Consider the following 24,163-nt stretch of genomic DNA (forward strand, 5'->3'; position numbering starts at 1 on the left):
TAAAACCTTATCAAGAGATAAACTGGGAAAAAATACACTAATCCACAAAAGAGCGTATCTTAGTATAGTGTGCTTCTGAGTGATTTTTATCTTCTGCATTTCTGCTTCTATTTTGCAAATATTCTATAATAACATGTGTTCCTTTAATATGGAGAACACAGAAAGGGAAGGTGTTAAATACTTTGCTAAGAGTTCTAAGATGCAAAAAGTATATTGCATCCTATGCAGAAGTTTTAAGGGCTCTGCTCTTTGTGATGTCTGGCAAGTACAGTTTTTATCCAATTTGGGTACCTATGCATCAGGAGCCAGGTACACTATATTTGTTACATTCTTCATTTTAGTTTTGGCATATAAGTGAATCTGCCATATCCATTCTTCATGGATGCAAAAATCTCAAAAATAAAATAGGCACTGTAAAAAAAAAAAAAAAATGCAGTGGGCTAGACGCAGTGGCTCATGCCTGTAATCCCAGTACTTTGGGAAGCTGAGGTGGGCAGATCACCTGAAGTCGGGAGTTCAAGACCAGCCTGACCAACGCGGAGGTACTCCGTCTCTACTAAAAATACAAAATTAGCTGGGTGTGGTGGCACATGCCTGTAATCCCAGTTACTTGGGAGGCTGAGGCAGGAGAATCACTTGAACCCAGGAGGCGGAGGTTGCACTCCACCCTGGGCAATAAGAGTGAAACTCTGTCTCAAAACAAACAAACAAAACAAAAACAAAACAAAACAAAACAAAAAACGCTGTGGTATTGCTAGAAACAATAATTTGCTTCCTCATGTTGTGGAAAATCATAAAGTAAACCTAACTATCTGAACACGTGGTTGGTTAAATATGATATCGGTTTTAATATTTTTACATTATAGAAATTGGGGAGTGACTATTGTTAAGCAGAATAAAAGATGCTAAACTATATATGGTGTGGTATGGAAGACTATTATAGATCATTTTATGCCTAGAGAGCCAGAAATTCTAAAATCCTGTCTTACTTTGGCTACAGTTTCCTATGAGGTTTTCAAGGAAAACATATGTGGACCCAGAAATGACAAATGTGAAATAAGACACCACTTTATTATATGTTGTGCTTTTCCCTTTATGTCCAGTGCAAACTCCCTGGTAAACTGAGTTTAAGTGTGAGGGAACCTCCTCACACTTATCTCAAAGCAAAATCTTAGGATCTCTCTGTGACCAGCTGCATGGTGAAGAGATGAAAGCCTGGTGTCACCTGTAAGAAAAAATGAGTCAAGGTAGTGTGACCTTCCATAGCTTGTCTTACATATAAGTGGCGTTGTGAGTGAGGTACTCCTGCTCTCCCTCCCCTCTTCTCTCCAGTTCCCTTTGCCCCCTCCATTCCTTCTGCTACCCACCTTCCTCCCTTTCCCTTTTTCACCTTTCTTCTCCATCCCTCCTTTTTCCCTCCTCCCTTACCCACCTTCCTCCCTTTCCCTTTTTCACCTCTCTCTTCTTTCTCCTCCACCCCTCCTTTCTCCCTCCTCCCTTACCCATCCCCACCCTCTTCTACCTTTCCCTTCCTTTCCCTCCATGCCCTGTTCCTTCTCCTTGTCCCATTGCTCTCCAAAATCTTGAATGAGTGTCCTCCAACAGAAAAGCTAAGATGTGGGAAATACATCAGAATGTTAATAATAGTTATCTTTTTATTAAATTGTCCCCTTCCTTGTGATCCTCTACTTTTTTCTATGATAAGCATCCCTCTTTTATAGTCAGGAGAAAAGGCTAGATTTTCATAGTATAACACACTTTAATATTTATTTATTTTAAGTTGCAATAAAAGAACATGAAAAACAGTATCAAATGAAGTGATCATTTTCAGTGAAAGGGAAGGTAGAACATAATACAAAGAAAACATGGTATCTTCAGTTTACAATTACACAATATAAGATGAAGAAACTTTTTTAAAAATACTATGTCATATTAACACCTCGGTGGTAAACAGTAACATCATTATCATTAAATTTATAGGCCACTATATGTCACATACACAAGGTCTCAGTTGAATCAAATGTGGTCTTGACATTCTTAAATGTATGCTAATCTTTTTCAAGCAGTCAAACTTCAAAATACACTGTTTTAGTTACTATAAGTACTGGATTTCTATAGCAAACTAATGAAGGCACAGCTAGTGCAAGCAGATTTAAACGCTTAGTCTTCTGGGCTGGAAAAAAGAAAAAAATAAAGCACTTGCATTGGTACTTCATGAACTTTTTTTTTTCAAGCAAATATTTGTTTCAGTTAACAATTGTGACAGTTTCACAGCTACAGTCTAACAGAAACATGACCAAAGGACATCACAAAAATCAACACTGTAGCACCAAACTAACATGCTTTAGATAATTGACCACAGCTTACATATTTTGAAGAATATTATACTACAACAGTCTAGATAGAATAAACTGGCGCTTAGACACTTTTTAGGACAATTTTTAAAATACAGACTACCAAGAAACCACAAAAACATGACTATAAGGAATAAGAGTGTTCAGGTTACAGGTCAGGGTTTTACTTTTTTCAAGGCTGTATGAATCTGCTTCACTTCTTGAGATTTTAAGATTCTTGAAAGATCTTTCAGATTGACTTATTTTCTGTATTTCCTGTTTCCATAATGTTTGCCAAATTGATAGTAGGTACCATTGACTTCTCCAGTATAGTAATAGATTGATTTCAGGATGACATTATCATGTAAAATCTGCCCAATTTCAAAGTCCTCATCCAGGATAGCATCTTCTCGTGGTTCCAGCTTCCCAATCATAGGAATCTCAGGAGGACTAAAGAAATTGAAGAATGATGCATTAGGAACCACTCTTGGCTGGATTTCAATTTCTCCAGTAGCAGTTGTGCGACTCTGAGTAGTTGTCACAGTAACATCTTTTCCTCTTCTCCAGTCTATCTTGCAGCCTTTGCAATCTTCAATTTCCCATCCCCAAGAAAAGAAGGGATCATTGTGATCTGGTTTTGACTTTATTATATATGTCTTCACCAGCACCTCATTTCTGAAGTATGGATTGGGTAGAAAATGAAATTCAAAGGTGTAACTTACAGGCTGGCCAGGTTTTGAGAACTTCAGGCTAACATCCGACAAGAACTTCAGAATGGGCTCATCATACTTCTGAATCATAGGCCCGAGCTTGTCAACATTCTTTAAAACAATCAGCCAATAGTCAGGAATGCCTTTAGGGTCTTCTCTTTTAGGCTTTCCCCTCCTAGCTCTTTTAAGATCTACACTGTCCTGAAGCCTTTCCTCAGGAACTCTTTTATGAGCCTCTCTTACTGCAGCCCTTGCCTTAGCCTCTGTTGCTTTAGGCTGTTCTTTATCATCTGCCTTTACCTGGGGGGCTTCTTTAGGATCTTCTTTTACTTCAGGGGTTGCCTCCATACAGTCTGCTTTAGAATCTGCTTTTTCTTCAGCCTTTATCTCAGGGATTTCTTTAGGAACTTCCTTTTCTTCATCTTTTACCTCAGGAATTTCTTTAGGAACTTCCTTCTCTTCAGCTTTCACCTCTGGGTTTTCTTTAGGGGTTTCTTCTTCCTCACCCTCTAAGGGAGGCATTTCACTAGGGGTGTTATCCTGCACCTCCTCATCACTGCTGAACTCCTCATCCTCTGAATTCCATTCACATTCTTCTTCTGTAGGCTCGTATTCTGCATTGATGATTTGAAACCGCCTATCATATAGAGGCTTGTTGAGTTCAGCATATTTTCTTTCAAGATCATGAATTGCTTTTAAGAACAGGGTGTCTACCTTGTCACATTCTTCTTGAATGTTTCTAAGCGCTTGCACACGATTTCTAACTGCCTGAGGCAGCCTATCCACGAAATTTGTTCCCAAGGGGGCCCGCCGCGCCCTGCTGGAAGGCTCAGGTACCCTCTTCTTTCTATATAAGCGGCTGCGGCTGCTAGTGCTGCCGCTGCTGCTGCTGCTGCCGCTGCCGCTGCTGCTGCTGCTGCTGCCACTACTGCTGCTGCCGCTGCTGCTGCCACTAGTGCTGCTGCTAGAGCTACTGCTGTCAGATTCTTCCCCAGAATCACTAGTCGAGCTAGCCATCTCCTCTTCGGCAACCCCATGGGCGACGGGTTCCGAGACCATTTTAAAATCTGCTTCTGCCATCTTGCAAGCCTGAAAAACTCTACCGCGGAGACCGCGCGACCAGAGATGGGCAGAAAATGACTCACGGATGCTTGAGTGGCGGCGGCGGAGGCCCGGGCTGCGGAGGTGGCAGCGGCGATGGCAGCAGCGGCGCAGAGCGGAGCTGGAGCTGGGGATGCAGAGGCCGGCGCTGAGGTGGCAGCGGCAGTGGAGGCCTGGGCGACAGCGGTGGCGGCAAGGCCTCTGTCGGCTGCAGCTACACAGTGCCGAGATGTACCGCAGCCGAATGGCGCAGTATGAGACCCCGAGATCTCTTCTCGTTTTAGATCGCGAGCCCCCTCCCCTCGCAGTCAGACCTCCCGTTAATTTCGTTCCCAGTGTGCCTTTAGTTCGCTCCTCATTTGCTGGTCCACCTTAATTGACAAACCGTACGCCCAACGAACGGCCAAACGCCACTACTCCTGGCTCCGCCCACCTTCCCAGACGCTGCTCGCCGGCTGAGGTGCGACCCCCTGGAAGGTGTCCCCGAGCCCCCCAAAAAGTCTATATTTATAGTTTTATAATTAAAAGAGGAAAAAAAAGCGTAGACATGAGGTAAAAATACCAGCCATAGTTCCTAACAAGGGCAGAAGAGGCGTGTCTTCCTTCTCCCATCCGCCCATCCTGAATTCCCGTTTAGTTTGTCACGGGTCTCTTGACAAAAATCTGTAAAAGAAAAAAAAAAAAATTGAATGAAAATGGTCCAAATGGCGTCATTGGGTAGTGTGACTGTGGACGATTTAAAAACAAAACGATTTTCTCTAAATATTCTATGAGCAGTATTTTTACACTGGATAAAAAAGGGGAGAGTCGGTTATTGGCAGAGGGGGGAGGGACTAGACAGCAGGCGTATTGCATTCCACGAAGCTGATTTAATAAGTGCTGTCTGTGATGTTTGGCAAGCCTGGTTTATATCCATCTACAAGGTTTGCGAACCCATGTTGCCGTGAGTCAGTTACACCATTTTTATTATATTTCTCTTTTTAGGCTGGCATATTATATACCCCAACCTTGCTGCTAACTTGCCACGTAGCCCTTCTCAATGCTTGCAACAACCTTGTAGATAAAACAAAGAGTGTATTAAATGTTAGGTAGTATTGTTAAAAAGCAAATGATTTGCGTTATACTTTTGTGCAGCAGGTTTCAATTCCAAGAACAGTGGGATGGGAGGGGGAATTTGTGCTAATGAATGTGCATCTTCTGTCAGTGTATGCGATGTCATCTGCCACCAATTTCCTTCTAATGTTGTAAAATTCTAGCCATACTATAGTATGATTTACAAGTCCAGTAATATGTGAATAAACTTTTGCAAAATGAAGTTTAAAAACGGGTATTTGTTATTTTTATTTACAGGATTTTTTTTTTCTGCTACAGAACAACTACCTTGGTACAATAAAAAAGACGAGTATTTACTTTTCATTCAAAGGTAAGGATCATATTTAGCACATTTTAAAGAATGACAAAAATTACTCATCTCCATCTGAATAAAAGTTTACAGGATGCAGTCATTTAGAGATTTATTTTAGATAATAATCTTGATAATTCTATGGAAACAGGAAATCCACAGAGGTAATTTGGCATAGTAATGTAGACAATAGCCTACTTAACCACATTAACTATCTTAACCTGGTCATAGAATACAAGTTGTAAATTAAAATATGAAATATGATAAATTATTCATTTCAAATGAGGAACTGTATTAAAGTTAGATTAATCTTTATAGAATTTGTGCTTTGTCATGTAGTCACGTTTTTAAAAGTTATGAAATGCTTTTCTGTCTCATAAATGCATTTACTTTTATTGTATATCTCTAATTGTCAAAGTCTGTGAACATTGCAAAGATAAAACCTCAATACAGAAAATTCCAACAGTAGTAAAAACACACAATCTTAACCACCAAATGATAAGAATTACTAGCATTTTGATGCACTTCCTTCTAGAAATTTCCTTGTGCATATACATACCTGCCTATTTATGTATACTGCTTTATCTATGTGATACCATATTATGTTTTGTAGTCTTTTCATTTAATTTATCAGTTACTAATGGCTATATTTTCATGGCAAATGATCAACATCTTATTTTTAAATAAGTGCATATTCCATGGAAATAATTGCCTTAATTTATTTGAACAGATTCCTCTTATAGGGTGGCTATTTCTATACCATCTCTCCCCTTATATACATACTATTTTCCTGCTATAATAAAAGTGTCCCTGGATACCTAAAGCATATATTTCTATGCACTTCTGAAAATTGTTCATAAGATAAATTCCTAGAAATGAATGGCCTGGGAATGATCATTTCATATTATGGAATTATTATTGTATACATATTGCCAAACTCTCTGCAGAATGATTATCACAATTTACAGTTCCAACAGTACATAAAGGTTCATTTTTTTTGTCATTCAGCTAATATATTTTTGTGCCTGTCTTATGCTGGGCAAATGTGGTAGAGAATTGTAGTATAATGGTGAATGAAACTTACTAAGTGCATATCCTTTCGTTGAATAATTTTAATCAAAGCATATGTTATAGAAACAATGATTTACATCAATGGTGTTATACCATAAATATTGTTCTGAGACTCACTATTTCTTTTTAAATTATGGAGATTTTACAAAAAGTATGCTCTTATGTTTTAAACTTTGTAGCATCAGGAATTAGTATTTTAGAGTGAGTCACGAGGTAGGGATCCAGATTTTTAAAATACTTATTTTTATTAGCTAGCTAATTCTTCTAGTACCATTTATTTGGTAATCTTTCTATCTCCTGCTTACTTGAAATGCTACTTTGATCACATTAAATAAATTGCTTGGGTCTGTTTCTAAATTCTTTTCTGATCCATTAGTTGCAAACAACTAATGAGTCGGTGTTAAGATAACTTTACATTTTGTGAAAATGATATGTGTTCATTGATAAAGTCAGACAATACATTGAAATACAAAGAAGAAATTAAAAGTAACTCAAAATAAAACTGAGAAGTAATCACTACTTACATTTACATTTGTAATCAACATCTCCAAATTAATTTATCAATATTAGTATTTGTATTTCTTAGATTAGTGGTAAGATTGTGTTTTCATATGTTTATGTTTATTTGAGAACTGTCTATTCATATTTTTTGTTTTCTACTGAATTAAGCAAGAAGTTAATCAATGGTGAAATCCTAAAGGTAAAATGATTTTGGCCTTGACTTACTTAAGACAACTATGATTTCTTCAGGAAATAATGCATGATATTGGGCAAATGTGACTAAATTTCATATTAAAATTGGTTGGGTTTTTTTGGGGGGGATGCTTGGGGGTTTTTTTGGATGCTTTTCAAGGATTACGGATAACTACTTAACCACTCACACTGATCCTGGAAAAGTTTGGAATGGAACATGGAGATGAAAAATAGAAAAAAGCTTACAAAAACATCATATAAAAATAATGTATTAATCAACAATTGTGATTTTCAATTTGGAATTATTTTTTCCTAGATATAGGCAATGAAAATGTTGAAAGTAGATGATTTTTTCTAATCACAATTCTCTACTTTAATTGTGTATCCATAAGTATCTTGTAACACACTTTTATTTTTGTAGCTTTTTTTTGGTTGATTAGTTTATTTAATTTTATGTAGTAGGTATCTAAAATAAAATAAGCTTTTTCTTCATAATCAATTTAATTGCTGCATTATATCCTATTTGTTCTACTGTGAAATGTACATATTAGTTTTATCATATCATATGCTTATTTTTCTTAATAAGGTTATATATAAATTATTTGCATAGTGATATGTTCTTTGTTCAATTACTAGATGATTTTTTTGTGGGAGGGCGGCTAAATGTTAATGCTTCTACATGAGATGATACATAACACAGAATCTGATAGTATATTCAGACTGAACATAGTACATTAACATCTGTTGATACCTCCCTTAATATGAATATACACACAATCCCTTCCACCTCCCACTCCTGCCACACAAACACACAAAGTGTATAATGACACGTGTAGCAGCATTATCTTTTTTTGTAGGTATCTAAGAAGCGAAGCATTGCAAGTTCATTTATTTTTGAATGACTCTTCCTCCTGTTCTTCTTGGACAAGTTTTATCTGAATATACAAGCTAATTCTTTTTTAAAAACCATTTTATTGATGTATAATAGGCACACAACAAATGTGTCTATCTGTGAAAGTATCACCACAGACAAAGTAATGAAAATTGTATCATCCCTGAAAGTTTCCTCATATGCCTTTGAATCCCTCCTCTTGTCCCTAGACAATAGCTAATCTGTTTTCTGTTCCTATAGATGAATTTGCATTTTCTAAAATTTTATATAAGTGGAATAATGTAGTATGTTCCTCTTTTTGCCTGTCTTTGCAGAATTATTTTGAAATTTACCCATGTGGTTGTGTGTATCAGGAGTTTACTTTTCCTGTTTACTGCCGAGTAATTATTCATTACTTGGCAATACTATGATTTGTTGATGGGCATTTTTGTTGTTTTGAGTTCTGGGCTACTACAAATAAGCCTGCTATGATCATTTGTATATAAGTTTTGTATGGACATATGTTTTAATTTCTTTTAGCAAAATACATAGGAGTGGAATGACTAGATCACATGGTAGGTGTATGTTTCACTTTTTAAGAAATTACCTATTTTCCAAAGTGGTTGTTTTGCATTTCCACCAACAGTGCTAACATTTGATATGGGCAGTGTTTTAAAAGTTAGCCATTCTAATAAGTATTCAGTAGTATTTCATTGTGATCTTAATTTATATTTCTTTGAGAGTTCTTTATATACTCTGGATGCAAGTTCTTTGTCAGTTATAACTTCTGCAAATATTTTCTCTCAGACTGCATATTTTCTTTGAATTCTCTTAAGGGTGTCTTTTACTGTTTTTAAAGAGGAAACATTAGTAATTTTTATATTGATACATCATACATCATATTTTGGGGCACATGTGATTTTAATACATGAATACAATGTGTAATGGTCAAATCAAGGTAATTGGGATAAGAAGTTTGCAATTTTGATGAAGTACAATTTATCTTGTTTTTCTTCTATGGAGCATACTTTGGGTGTCATCTCTTAGAAATCTTTGCTTAACCCAAAGTCACAATTATTTTCTTCCTTTTTTTTTTAAGTTTTATACTTTTAGGTTTTGCATTTAGGTGTGATACATTTTTGCGAAAAGTACAAGGTATGGATTGAAGGTTTATTTCTTTTGATGTAGATACACAGTTTTTCCAGCACTGCTTGTTGAATAGACTGTCTTTTCACCACTGACTTGCCTTTGCACATTTGTCAAAAATTAGCTGTCCTTGTATATGTGGGTCTGTGTTGGACTCTCTAATCTGTTCCTTTGTGTACTGATTTTAATGACACAATCGGTAGTTATCCATTTGTTAGATACATTTGGGAAAGAATGAGAACAAAATTGTGTGATAACAGAATTTCATTACAATGGAGACAGTCACAGGAGCTGGATCTTCATCCTTGACCTTTCACTTCTGCTCCCAACTATGTGAGATAGAGGGTCAGATAACAGCAGTAAAAACCTAGAACAGAAATAACAAAAAAAAAAAAACATAAATGTTCTTCTATTTTGTGGAGTTGCCAGTGTGTAGATGTCTACAGCCCAGTCACAAGAATGGTAGTTAGCATTATTCAGGAGCACAAATAATGCCCTGTTTTTCTCACATCTGATAAAGAGAGACCTACTTGCTAAAATGGAAATATTAAGTAGAAAGTATATTCAAGCTGTTAATAAATTATGGTTCAAAAAAGAATAATAATAAAACATTGGTTGTTATGATGTTGCTATTATTAATAGTAGTAAATAAAACATTTGCTGTTTTATAACATTTTAAACGATAGCAGTGGTTTTCAAACAAAAATATTTCATTTTATACTTATTCTTATAATATGGATATACTCAAATGAACAGAAAATGGTATGTTGTTATAGATTTTTATTTTTTAAGGAACCATTTCTGAATTGCATTTCTAGCACTATACCCTTAACTGCATGGCGTTTAAAAGGGAAGTTAAAATTAATGCAATGTAAGGTAAGGAAAATTATTTCCCAATTTGGATATTTAACATAGCGCTATTTTTTTAAAGAAAATTTAATTGTCATGTAAAAATTACATATATTTTTGCCATATAACATGATGTTTTGGTATATGTATACATTATTGAATGACTAAATCAAGCATTTTAACATATATGTTACCTTAAATACTTATTTTTTTCTGGTGAGAACCCTCAAAATCTCTCTTACCTCCCTCCTGTCTAGCTGAAATGTTGTGTCTTTTTTTTTTTTTTTTTTTTTTTTTCGCTTTGTCGCCCAGGCTGGAGTGCAGTTTGCCATCTCGGCTTGCTGCAACCTCCACCTCCCGGGTTCAAGTGATTCTCCTGCCTCAGCCTCCCGAGTAGCTGGGACTACAGGTGCATACCACCACACCTGGCTAATTTTTCTTTTCTTTTCCTTTTTTTTTTTTTTTTAAAGTAGAGATGAGGTTTCACCATATTAGCCAGGATGGTCTCTATCTCCTGATCTCATGATCCACCCGCCTTGGTCTCCCAAATTGCTGGGATTACAGGCATGAGCCACTGTGCCAGGCCATGTTGTGTCTTTTGAACAGTAGCTCCTCAAACCCCCAACTCCCAATCGTCTGGTAACCACCATTTTACTCTTTGTTTCTATGAATGTGACATTTTTATGCTCCACATGTAAGTGAGATCACGTGGTATTTGTCTTTCTGTGCCTGGCTTATTTCACTTAGCAGATTGTTCTCCAGGTTTATGTATGTTGCCACAAATGACAAGATTTCCCTTTTTAAATTCTGATCAATACTTCATTGTGTATATATACAATATTTTCTTTATCCATTTATCAATTGATGGACACTTAGGTTTATTCCATATCTTGGCTATTGTACATAATGCTGCAATGAAAATGGGAGTACAGATATCTCTTCAATGTATTGATTTCATATCCTTTGGATATATACTCAGTACTGGGATTACTAGATCATATGGTAGTTCCATTCTTAAGGTAGTTTTGAGGAATGTCCATACTGTTTTCCATAATGGCTATACTAATTCACCTTACCAGCAACAGTTTACAAAGGTTAGCTTTTCTCCACATTCTCACCAACACTTACCTTTTGTCTTTTTGATAATAGCTATCCTAACAGGCGTGAGATGATATCTCATTATGGTTTTAATTTGCGTTTACCTGATTAGTGATGTCAAATGTTTTTTCATATACCTATTGGCCATTTGTATGCCTTTTGAAAAACCTCTCTTCAGATCTTTTGCCCATTTTTTAAATTATGTTTTTTTAAATTACTGAGTTGTTTGATGAGTTCCTTATACATTTTGAATATTTAACCCCTTATCATATGTTTGGTTTGCAAATATATTCTGCCATTCCATATGTTGCCTCTTTACTCATTTACTTCCTTTATTTTAGGAACATTTTTAGTTTGATGTGATGCCTTTCGTCTATTTTTGCTTTTGTTGCTAATGCTAGTTTTAAATGTACAAACAGCATGTATTTTTCAAAATGTAAAACCACATCACAGAAGAATATTTTTACAAGGGTAATGAAGATTTTTTTGCCTGTAGTACTCATCTGAAGAATTTCTATCCTAAAATTCAAGTAAAGCAGACCTTTTTATTGCAAGTTTGAAAGTATTTTATTTAATTTTACTAAAAAGGAAGGAAAAATCCAGACTTTGAAAAATGAAAAATGCTTACTATATATAGATAGATATATCTTATGTGCATATGATATATATGTATATATCTTATATGATATCTTAGATATATCTATCTATCTCTCTATCTATGCAATGGCTATTTCCCCATTTTGCAATTTATTTGGACAAACTAGAAGAAGCCCAAAGTGACATTTTCTGCCGAATTTTTTCCAGAATATCCAAATATATTTAATTAATTTCATTAGGTACCTCCTCTGAGAAAAAAAATAGTTCTCCATTCTGGTAGATGTTTCTATGAAAGTATATGTTTAGTATGTAGTATAGACTAATGCTTCAGCAAATCTGCTGTTGATACTTTCAAGGGAATGATAGCTAACACTTCACAATTCTCTAAGAAGTGAGTAAACAAACAAGATGTCAATGCACTAATTGTTGCTTTTGGTTAAAAAATCTGCTTCTCAGAGAAAGAAGAAATAGAGGCATGCATTCTCTAGATTCATTACTTTGATTTAGCAACTCTCTTAAAACAGGTGTAAACAAAATTTTAAAATGATAATATTGACCACGTTTGTCTGTCTTCTCTTATAACCAGCATTTGTCTATCTGAAAGAATGAGTATTTTTGTTTGTTTGTTTAGAGGTAACTGGATACCTTAATTAAAACTGTTTCATTATTTACATCATGAGAATGTGTTATAGCCTTCTTTGTAAGAAAGATTAAATATGACATGAAAAGAAAATTATGTAAATGTTAGACTAGTTGACCAATCTGCTTGTAGCAGCCCCCAAACTGCTCCTTAGCCTCTCAGATATGCTATACATAGTTCTTAGAAAGGTCTTTCTGAAAACACTTATATCCTTTCTCTAATCCTAAACTTTTAGTGATACTCCACTGTCTGGAATCAAACCAGTGTATAAGTACAAGCTGTGTCCTTTACCCTCTAGTGACCGTGGGCAAATTTCTTCACTCTCTATGCCTCAATTTCCTCATCTGTAGAATGGGGATAATAATAGTGCCCACCTCACAGAGCAATGGTGAGCTTGAAATGACATAGTACATGTAAAATTCTTATAACATGGTGCATGTCCAAACAGTTTTTACTAAACTTATCTTCTCCAGGAATAGTTACCCAATGGAACATAGTTCTTTAACTCTGTCTTTCCTTCAGAGCTTATTTGCTTGGGGTGTATTACATTTTTGTATGCTTTATGATAAACATTATAACAGAGCCACATACATCATTTGTTGCGTGTACACACACATGTTCTTTTCCTATGTATATTTTAAATTTACCTAGGAGACGGACCAAGATATTTTCTTATTTATAATCCTCTGTCCTCTCTCAGAGAATTGCTCTGCACAAGAATACATTTAGTACTGTACTAATTAACTTCTTAAACAAATGAACTGGCTTCCTTGCAGCAGTACCAATTTTTTTTTTTTTTTTTTTTTTGAGACAAACTTTTGCTCTTGTTGCCTATGCTGGAGTGCAATAGTGTGATTTCGGCTCACTGCGACCTCCACCTCCCGGGTTCAAGCCATTCTCCTGCCTCAGCCTCCCAAGTAGCTGCGATTACAGGCATTCACCACCACGCCCAGCTAATTTTTGTATTTTTGATAGAAATGGGGATTAACCCTGTTGGTCAGTTGGTCCCGAACTCCTGACTTCCAGTGATTCACCTGCCTCGGCCTCCCAAAGTGCTGGGATTACAGGAGTGAGCCACCACGTTCAGCCAGCAGTACCATTTTTTACTTGCTGTTCAAATAAAATTTGTTTTAGCCTTTAATTGCATTCTAATTTAACAATTGTCTCTTAATTGTGCCTGATTTACTGATGCATAATTGTTATGCAACAAATTACATTAGTTTACTAAATTTTCAGGTTTTAAAGAATTGGTGTTTTGCCAACCAACTTCTAAATAGTAACACCTCATAAACTATTAACAGTTAGGAGGACACACAGAGTCTTCAGGAGAAAAATTTTGGAATCTAATGATGATCCACACTTAATATTAAATTAAAATGTCTGTTTATTTAACCCTTTTATTTCATTAGTATTTTATTACTAAAGGACAATATTCCTAGATAATTATTGCAAAATTGCTTTACATATAATGAGCATTTAAAGGAAAATATAGATCAAATTACCAGAGCTTCTTATTTTAATAAACAGTACTCTGAATATCTCATAAAATGGCTACCCTAATGACCCAATTACTTTTATTCTTATCAGAATCTGTTGCTTGAATTAAGCATAATCAAACTTGCCACATTGCATTTTCCTGTCTCGTAAATTACTGAAAACAACTTCCCTCCAATTTCTTTGTTGTTTAAAAGATACTTTTCTTTGGAAAGTCAAGTCATATTTCTATTATAATTATAAAAATAATACATGCTTGTTTTTTGAGGAACCTCCATACTGTTCTCCAGTGGCTGTATTAGTTTACATTACTACTTAAAATGTATGAGTTCCCTTTTCTATACATCGTCACCTGCATTTGTTAATTTTTATCTTTTTTATAATAGCCATCCTAACTGGGGTGAGATGATATCTCTTTGTGGTTTTGATTTGCATATCCCTGATGATTAGTGATGTTGAACATGTTTTCATATATTTGTTGGCCATTTGTATGTCTTCTTTTGAAGTGTCTGTTCAGATAATTTGCCAATTTTTGAAAAAAACTTTTTTTTTTTTTGCCGTTTTGAGTTATTTGCATATTCTGGATATTAATTCCCTGTTGGATGAATAGTTTGCAAATATTTTCTCCCATTCTCTAGGTAGACTTTTCACATTGTTGATTGTTGGTTTTTGTTTTTGTTTTTTTTTTTTTTTTTTTTTTTTGAGACGGAGTCTTGCTCTGTAGCCCAGGCTGGAGTGCAGTGGCCGGATCTCAGCTCACTGCAAGCTCCGCCTCCCGGGTTCACGCCATTCTCCTGCCTCAGCCTCCCCAGTAGCTGGGACTACAGGCGCCCGTCACCTCGCCCGGCTAGTTTTTTGTATTTTTTAGTAGAGATGGGGTTTCACCATGTTAGCCAGGATGGTCTCGATCTCCTGACCTTGTGATCCACCCGTCTCGGCCTCCCAAAGTGCTGGGATTACAGGTTTGAGCCACCGCGCCCGGCCTGTTGATTGTTTACTTTGCTGTGCATAAGCTGTTTAGTTTGATATAGCCCTATTTTTTTATTTTTGCTTTTGTCGCCTGTGTTCTTGAGGTCTTATTCATAAAGTCTTTTCCCAAACCAGTGTCCTGAAGCATTTACTCTATGTTTTCTTCTAATAGATTTATTGTCTTGTGTCTTACATTTAAGTCTGATCCATTTTGAGTTTATTGTTGTATAGGGAGAGAGGTGGGGGAGTATAGTTTCAGTTTTCTGCCTATGGTTATCCAGTTTTCCCAGCACTATTTATTGAAGAGTCTGCCCTTTCCCAATAAGTGTTCTTGGAGCCTTTGTCAAAAATCAGTTGGCTGTGGATATGTGGATTAATTTTTTGATTTTCTGTTCTGCTCTATTGAACTATGTGCCTCTTTTTGTGCAAGAAGTCAAATTTTTTTAAATACAAAAGTCAGTTATTGAAACATTTACATGGTTGGGAAAATGCCAGAAACCAGAGCTTAAGGACATATCTGCCTTGGTAACTTAAAACAACAGAGCTGGTTCTCAATATGTAAAAAAAGATGTCCATAATAGAGTTTCAAATGAAAAAAGTAAGTTGTGAGACAATGTCTATTATTTGATCCCATCTATATAAAAAATATAGATGTATATATGTTTGTGCATGTGTGTTTGTTTTCATTTACATAGAAAAATGTCTGACAATATATACATCGAACCAGTGAAATTAGATTGAAGGAAAAGCTTTAACTTTTTATTTTCTATCTGAATCACTTTTTGAATTTTTAAAACAAGCATGTATTATTTTTATAATTAAAAAAACAAACATTTAAGACAATAATGAATAACATTGTTTGCTTAAATTGGGTCATTATTTGGTCAAAGCTTATATAGAGAGCTGAAACAGTGTTTCAATTACTACTTTTGCAAAGTAGGAACTATCTTTCACTTGAACAGCACTCATACAGGCTGCTCTGAGGTATCATCATACATGGGTGCCATGTAAATTGTACCATTTTTAAAGAGTTTATGCTTTATTCTGATAGGTATTTGAAGCTTTTATGTATTGTTCTTTCCAAATAGCATGGTACTTTCTTGGGATGACTATAAAGTTATCAGAGGCAGTACTATCCTCCTCTCCATTATGTTCACTAAGTTCTGTGAAATTACTTTTATTTTAATTGTTTCTTCTTATTTCAAAACTTCTGTTCTTTGGCTTATTGACTCATACAGCTGTTTTTAATGGAGAAAATGACTATTGCTTCTAGAGACTTTTCTTGCCTGAAAAATGAAGGTCGTGAGTTGGCTAATCATTCTTCTGATAAGTTTATTTTTACTCTTGTAGGAAAAACTTGAGCCAATTTCTACAAATGTCCATTTTAATTTTACGATATCTTTTTTCCTATAGTTTTGTGATGATTTGAAGAAATTTCAACCTATAAAATATTGCTTGATCACAAAATCACTAGGCAGATTGCACTTTTTCTGCAAATGATGTGTACCTAATTTAGCTGCAAATGATCTATGCATGCTTATAAATTTATAATATGCTTACCAAGAGATTCTATTCATTCAGTAAGACTTATGCTTACTGGACTGAAATTTGAAGTCATGGGACCAACATTATTATAAAATAGTAAAAAGAAAAATTAATAGTATGCAAATTTCAGAGAGATAGCCATGAACACCGATAGAATATTCTAATAATTGTTCCCTTCTACACTGTCTTACGTTCCAATCATCATTTCACTGTTTAGACTTCTGTCACTTCGCACATGGATTATTCACCTCACCTTCATTTATCTTCCAACCTCAAGCTCTCTTGCTTCCCTTCCAACGTACATACTCTGAAATTAACCCTTTTGCCGGGCATGCTGGCTCATGCCTGTAATCCCAGCACTTTGGGAGGTCAAGGTGGGCAGATCACTTGAAGTTAGGGGTTCAAGACCAGCCTGGCCAGCATGGTGAAACCTGGTCTCCACTGAAAATACAAAAATTAGCTGGGCGTGGTGGCAGGCACCTGTCATCCCAGCTACTCGGGAGGCTGAGGCAGGAGAATCACTTGAACCTGAGAGGCAGATGCTGCAGTGAGCCTAGATGGCGCCACCGTACTCCTGCCAGGGTGACAGAGTGAGACTCCATGCCCCTGCCCCCCCCAAAAAAGAAAAAAATAAAAGAAATTAACCCTTTTAAAATGTAATTTTCTTCATATCATTCCCTTCTCTAAAATCTGCAGTCACTTCTCATTTAAAGCCAGCATGACATAGGGATAAGAACATCAGTTTTGAAGATTTAGAGTTTAAACTTTGGCCTGCCACATAGCCTCTAGTAGGTAATTTTATACAACTTAGATTCCATAGTCAAACATACCCACCTTTGCCAGTCGCTAGCTGTGTAGCCTTGGGAATTTACTTTCACAAATACATAGTCTTCTTTTCAGTGAAATGTGGAAAATAATACATAGCTATGTCAATTAGGACTTTTTAGTTACAAGCAACCGAAATAGACTCTGGCTAACTTATGTAATATTTAATTCATTGGAAAAATATCAGGGTCTCACAGAATCAATGGGAGGCTAGTGAGTTAGGTGTGGAAACAGGCAGAAACTGAAGTAGCCCTGCAGACCAAGGAAACAGGGAGTACAACATGGCCCCATAGCCAGAATAGTCTAATCATGATGTTGAGGCTGAGATAAACTGGAACATCAGTCATTTTCAATCCAATTATTTGCTACTTGGCTATAGGAGGATGAGGCTGCTGGTCATAGTCTCACTTGACTACTGTAGAAAGAAAACAAGAGTGCCATGAGACACAGGAAATGGATTTCCATTGTCTAATGTACAAAAGATGCCCACTAGGCATGTGACCCACCAGTCACATAATAGTGCTTAGTGAAGGGCTGTTTTAACAAATCTAGACTCATTTATCAGGCATTCGTGGCCATTCACTTTCTGGCCTCAGCCTACTTTTTCAAACTTAGTTTTCCTCTGCATAAGCCCTGAATTTTCCTATCTGCTCTTCTCACTCAGCCCATTCCCACTGCCTGAAATGCTTTTGACCTGTTACTTCGTAAAAAGATGTATGACTGCACATGCATGTTTAATAGCAGCATAATTCACAATTGCAAAAATATGGAACCAACCTAAATGCCCATAAACCAGTAGTGGATAAAGAAAATGTGGTATATATACAACAGCCATAAAATGGAATAAAATGGCCTTTGCTGCAACTTGGATGAAACTGGAGGCTCTTTTTCTAAGTGAAGTAACTCAAGAATGGAAAAAGAAATATCATATCTTCTCACTTGTAAGTGGGAGCTAAGTATGGATGCAAAGGCATAAGAATGATATAATAGACTTTGGGGACTCGGATGGAGGGATGAGAAGAGGTGAGGGATAAACAACTACGTATTGGGTACAATGCACACTGCTCAGGTGATTAGTGCACCAAAATCTCAGAAATCACCACTAAAGAATTTACCCATGTAACCAAAGACCACCTGTGCCCCAAAAACTATTGAAATATAATTAAAAATGTTTTAAAAGATTAAAAAGATATGTGATTGACACATAATGGTTATACATATTTATGGGTTACAACATGGTGTTTTGGTACATGTATATATGTTGCATAATGATCAACTAGGGCAAGTAACATATGCATCACCTTAAACATCATTTCTATGTGATGAACATTCAGTAACCTTTCTTCTAGCGATTTTGAAATATACAATGCGTTGTCGATGACTCTAGTCATCTTACTATGCAATGGAACACGGGAATTTATTCTTCCTAACTGTAACTTTGTAGCAATGACCAATCTCCTCCCATCCCCAGACGGACTCACTACCTTCCTCATCCTCTGTTAACCACTGATCTACTTTCTACTTCCATAAGAGCAACTTTTTACATTCTACATATTAGTGAGACCATGTGGAATCTTTCTGTCTCTGGATTATTTCACTTAACATAATCTTCTTCAGATTCATCCATGTTGCTGCAAATGACAGGATTTCACTCTTTTTATGGCTGAATAGCATTCCATTATGTTTGTATATCACATTTTCTTTGTCTGTTCATCTGTTGATGGACATTTAGGTTGATTCCATATCATGGCTATTATGAAAATTGCTTCAATAAACATGGGAATATAGATACATCTTTGATATACTGATTTTTCTTTTCTTTTCTTTTCTTTTCTTTTTTTTTTTTTTTTTTTGGCAGAGGTATCTATACCCAGCAGTGGAATTGCTGGATCATATGGTAGTTCTATTTTTAGTTTTTTAAGGCACCACCAAACTGTTTTTTCAAAATGGCTATACTAATTTACATTCCTATCAGTAGTGTGTAAGGGTTGCCTTTTCTCCAAATCTCTCATATTTTAATATTCAACTTATCTTTTCTAAGGCTTAGTTCTCCTTTTTCTGGTCCCTGAATCACTGATTTTCTGTTTCCTCATTTTCTTTTAATCATGTATTGCTTGTTAATATCTTTTTTCAATGGTAGTCTTGTATCTTTGTCTAACTATTTATGTGCCTCACTTTTCCCATATAGATTATAAACCCCTTGAGAGGAGAGATCATGTATCATTTATTTATTTGTTTTCTTGATAACCCAGTGTTATGTATGTAGTAGATGTTCATTACCTTATAATAAAAGTTTTTTCATTTCATTTCATTTTCTCGAAATCATTTTTGCCAAATGAACTTATGATGAATGAATGCAAGAATGTGAGTCATTAATTTAAATCAATACTAATTTAATTACCTACTGTATATGTACCACCATATTGATTGCTTTGGGGGGACAGAAAAAACAAACTTGAAAATTGCTTTAGGAGTAGCTCACAATCTGACTTAGGAGAGAAAAAAATACAAGTATGAGACACCCCCAGAACAATTATATAAATAAGTAAAATAAATAATGTAAAAATTTTAAATATCAGTGCTAAGGATATAAGAAAATGTAAATGCATGACTTAACTATATATATATACACGTATATACACACACATATGTGTGTATATATACGTGTATATATATAACTATATATATATGTATGTGTGGTACAAGCAGATTGCTTTGTCTGGCATAAAGGGATTATGTTGGAAAATATAGACATGGTATTGGAGAATACAACGGTTATAAATTTAGATTTAATATAATAGGTAACAGCAATCATTTTTTCATTTTTGCTTTTGTTTTTTGAGACGAAGTCTCACTCTTATCCTCGAGGCTGGAGTGCTATGGCACGATCTCGGCTCACTGCAACCTCTGCCTCCCGGGTTCGAGTGACTCTCCTGCTTCAGCCTCCCAAGTAGCTGGGATTACAGGCGCCTGCCACCATGCCCAGCTAATTTTTGTATTTTTAGTGGAGATGGGGTTTCACCATGTTGGCCAGGGTTGTCTCGAACTCCTGACCTCAGGTAATCTTCCCACCTCGGCCTCCCAAAGTGCTGGGATTACAGGCATGAGCTGCTGCACCTGGCCACAGCAATCATTTTTTAATTAAATTTTTAAAAATTTTGGTAAAAGTAATAGTTGATTAAATACAATAAAGTCCATATATCCAAAGAAACACTAATCTGCTGTCAATAGTGATAAATATTTATTGACTTAGAAAAATGATCATGATATAGTATTTAGTCATGCAAGCAAGTTACAAAATATTATGTATATAAACTTGTTTTTTTTAAATAAAGGGTATAAATATGCATTAAAATATCTGGAAGTATAATCAACACGGTATTAACTATGTTTACATATAAGTAGTGTACTCCATGGTTATTTTTTGTTTATCTGTATTTTTTTTCAGGAGATATTTTTGGTTGAAAAAATGCATATGTAAATTTAAAGACACTACAAGTTTTCAAGGACTGTGGTGATATGAAGATAGAACATGAGGTAGATTGCTTTAGGACCTATGCATAAGGATATAAAACCAGCAAGACTTATTTGATGAGACAATGGAAAGGGCACATTTAAGAGATGCTTTGGAGAAAATCAGTTTTACTAGGTTTCTAATTTAATATGGGATTAAGATGAGACTGAAGACAACACTGAAGTTGTGAGAAACATGGGAAAATATAGGTACCACTAATAGGTATAGGAAAATTGAGAAAGAAAACAAGAGATGGAGGAGTTACCTTTTGCCAGGAGGAGTATAAGAGGTAACCAACTGTATGAGATGAAAACTGAAAAAAAAAAAAAAAAAAAAGGCTTAGAAGTCAGGGCTGGAGATATAGATTTAGGTGTAAAGAGTGTTAGTATAGAAGTAGAAATTACGAAAATCGGTGCATATCGTGAGCCTAATAAAGCTAAGTAAGGACTTAAGAAAATCCACTAAATTGTTTTCATTTACTATATCCCTGTGTGTTTTTTAAAAACCTTTATTGAAATAGAATTACATAACATAAATTTCACTCATTATATGTGTATAATTTAATAATTTTAGTAAATTTATAGAGAGCTGTGTGACCATCGCCATAATTGTTAGAATTTTCCCGTCTCTCCAAAAAGTTATCTAGGGCCTGTTAGCAGTCAATACTTGTTTTTACATCCAGGCTTAAGCAAACACTCTTCTGGTTTCTGTCTATATAAATTTGCCTTTTCTGTACATTTTATCTAAATAGAATCATACAGTATATTCCCCCTCGTGCCTGGCTTCTTTCACTTATGTTTTTGAGGTCCATCCATGTTATAGCATGGATCAATAGTTTTTCTTTTTAATTGATGAATACTATTCCATTGTATGACTGTATCACATTTTATTCATCTGTTTACTAGGTGGTGGATATTTGGACGGTTTCCAGTTATTTTTGTTATTATGTGTAATGCTACTATACATGTTTACATACATGTATTTGTGTAGACACATGTTTTTGTTTCTCATGGATATATTTCTAGGAGTAGAATTGCTGTGTTGTATAGTGTATTTGTGATTAATTTGTTAAGAAACTACCAAAATATTTTCCAATGTGACTGTACTATATGACATTACCAGCAGCAAATGCACTGTGGGCCACTTTCTGTGTGTCCTCATCAACACTTGGTATAATTTGCCTTTTTTATTATGGTCATTCTAGTGTATATGTAGTAGTTTCTTGTTGACTTCTGATTTGCATTTCCCTAATGACGAATGATGTTGAACATCTTTTCATATCCCTTTTAACCATTTTGTGTATTTTCTTTGAAGAAATATTTATTCAAATTATTTGCCAATTTTTAATTTTTTGGTCTTAATAATTATTGACTTGTAAGAGTTTTTCAAATATTCTGGATATGATCAGATGTATGATTTGCAATATTTTCTCTTATGTTGTTTTAATGATGACTTTAGAGTAACACAAGTTGATGAAGTCCAATTTATAATTTTTTTTCTTCTTTGAAACATGCTTTCAATATTTTACCTAAGAACTCTTTGCCCAACCCCAACTCATGGAAATGTTCTCCTATATTCTCTTCTAGAATTTTATAACTTTAGCTCTTACCTTTAGGTCTTACATTTAGGTCTGTGATCTGTTTTGAGTTAACTTTTTATATATGATGTGAAGTGTCTAATTTCTTTCTTTCCAAAAAAGATGGATATACAAATGTCCATTTGTTGAAAAGACTATCTCACCACTGAATTGTCTTTGTCCTTTTGTAGAAAATCAATTGACCATAAATGTATGGATTTGTTTTTAAACTATCAATTCTGCTCCACTTATTTATATTATATGTCAACACCACATTGTCTTAACTGGCTTTATAGTAAGTTTTGAAATCAGAAAGTATGAGTCATCTGATTTTACTCTACTTTTTCAAGATTGTTTCAGCTATTCTGGATCCCTTGTACTCTTATATGAATTTTCCAATCAATATGTCCATTTTAGGATCAACTTGTCAATTTCTGTGAAGAAGCCAGCTGGTATTTTTGTAGGCATTGGATTTAATCTATCAGTCAAACTAGGGAGAATTGCCATGTTGACAGTGCTGATCCCTCCAACCCAAGAATATGAAATGTCTCTTTAGTTAGTTAGATATTCTTTAATTTCTTTCAGTAATGTTTTATGTTTTTCATTGTATGAGTCCTGATAGAACCTCTGAGCTAAATGAGCTGGGGGTGGGGAGTATGGGAGCAGCTATAGGTTACAGTTACTTACTATTCTTATCCAAAAGTCAGAGATTTTTCAAGCATAAATGCTTCTCAAATGGAGGTAGGTTTTTGGTTAATTTCCAGAGTACCAAAATGGTTGCTTTGTTAATTTTGTCCACGCTTATACAGGTAAGTATTTGCATTATACTTACCGATTCCATAACCCTAATCGAAAATTCAAAATCCAAAATGCTCCAATAAATATTTCCTGTGAATGTCGTGTTGCCACTCAGAACCTTTTGGGTTTTGAAGCACTTTGGATTTCTGATGTTCAGATTAGGTATACTCAACCTGTAATACTTTTGGGGGAAAGAATTTCCTGATCTTCTCCTCTAGTCATAACTGGAAGTTCTGTCATCTGTGTATGTTTACGAGAATTTATGTTCCAAGTGCTTCTAGCTCCAAATGCTCAGTAACATAATATGTATTGAGATGCCAATTCAGTCAAAAAAACAGTTAAACTACCACTTGTCTTATAAAGACAAAACATTTAGGTTACTGAATAGTTTCCTTTTTTGTATTGAATAGACTCTATGTTTTAGCATGGTGATAAAACAGTTACTGAGATTGGCTACATAATTTAAGTAAACAAAAGATATATTCCAGCACTTCTTATGTGTTCAATACCACAGGAAATAATGGATGAATAAATCATCATTGCTGCCCTAAGGATCCTGTAGACTAGGCAGTAGTAATGTGCTGCCATTGAACCTTTATGGCACTGTCATATTTTTAATTATGTAGTTACTTGTGATTTATTTAATATGAACATCCATAAAATCTGTGAGGTTAGGAACCATGGTAGTATTGTTTACCTCCGTGTTATAAGCATTTCCTAGCACAGTGTTTGGAACATAATAGACACTCCATAAATACTGTTTGAATGAATGAGTGAACAACATGTCATGGAAATATAGGGTAGAAGGAAATTATTTCCTACTAAGAGGACCAGAAAAGTCAGGGATTAAAGGAAAGGTTTCCAGTGAAAGGAAACAATGATGATTGTTTAAAGTCAAAGAGTTAGAAAAGACCCAGAAATATCTGAGGAA

At 35.2% G+C, this 24,163-nt stretch overlaps 2 protein-coding genes across 3 annotated transcripts in view; one reads left to right on the forward strand and one right to left on the reverse strand.

Moving 5' to 3' along the window:
* Positions 1-1,744: 1,744 nt before the first annotated feature.
* On the reverse strand, positions 1,745-4,490 carry NAP1L3 (nucleosome assembly protein 1 like 3). The gene has a single exon (XM_050775240.1). It carries the CDS (start codon positions 4,121-4,123, stop codon positions 2,594-2,596), a length of 1,530 nt encoding a protein of 509 aa, XP_050631197.1. The 5' UTR covers positions 4,124-4,490; the 3' UTR covers positions 1,745-2,593.
* Positions 4,470-24,163, forward strand: part of FAM133A (family with sequence similarity 133 member A) — a 38,873-nt gene continuing 19,179 nt past the window's right edge. The window contains exons 1-2 of one of the 2 annotated variants that reach the window (XM_050775243.1): positions 4,470-4,604; positions 5,495-5,567. The gene's annotated coding sequence lies outside the window, so the exon portion shown is untranslated. Of the gene's footprint in view, positions 4,605-4,831; positions 5,088-5,494; positions 5,568-24,163 lie in introns of those variants that run through there. The other variant, XM_050775241.1, reaches the window with a different exon arrangement.

Source organism: Macaca thibetana, chromosome X, assembly GCF_024542745.1.
Source record: "Macaca thibetana thibetana isolate TM-01 chromosome X, ASM2454274v1, whole genome shotgun sequence".
NCBI classification, from domain to species: Eukaryota; Metazoa; Chordata; class Mammalia; order Primates; family Cercopithecidae; genus Macaca; species Macaca thibetana.

What these genes read in the sequence shown, in the direction of transcription:
- NAP1L3 (XM_050775240.1), bottom strand. Translation starts at nt 4,123, where the DNA reads ATGGCAGAAGCAGATTTTAAAATGGTCTCGGAACCCGTCGCCCATGGG.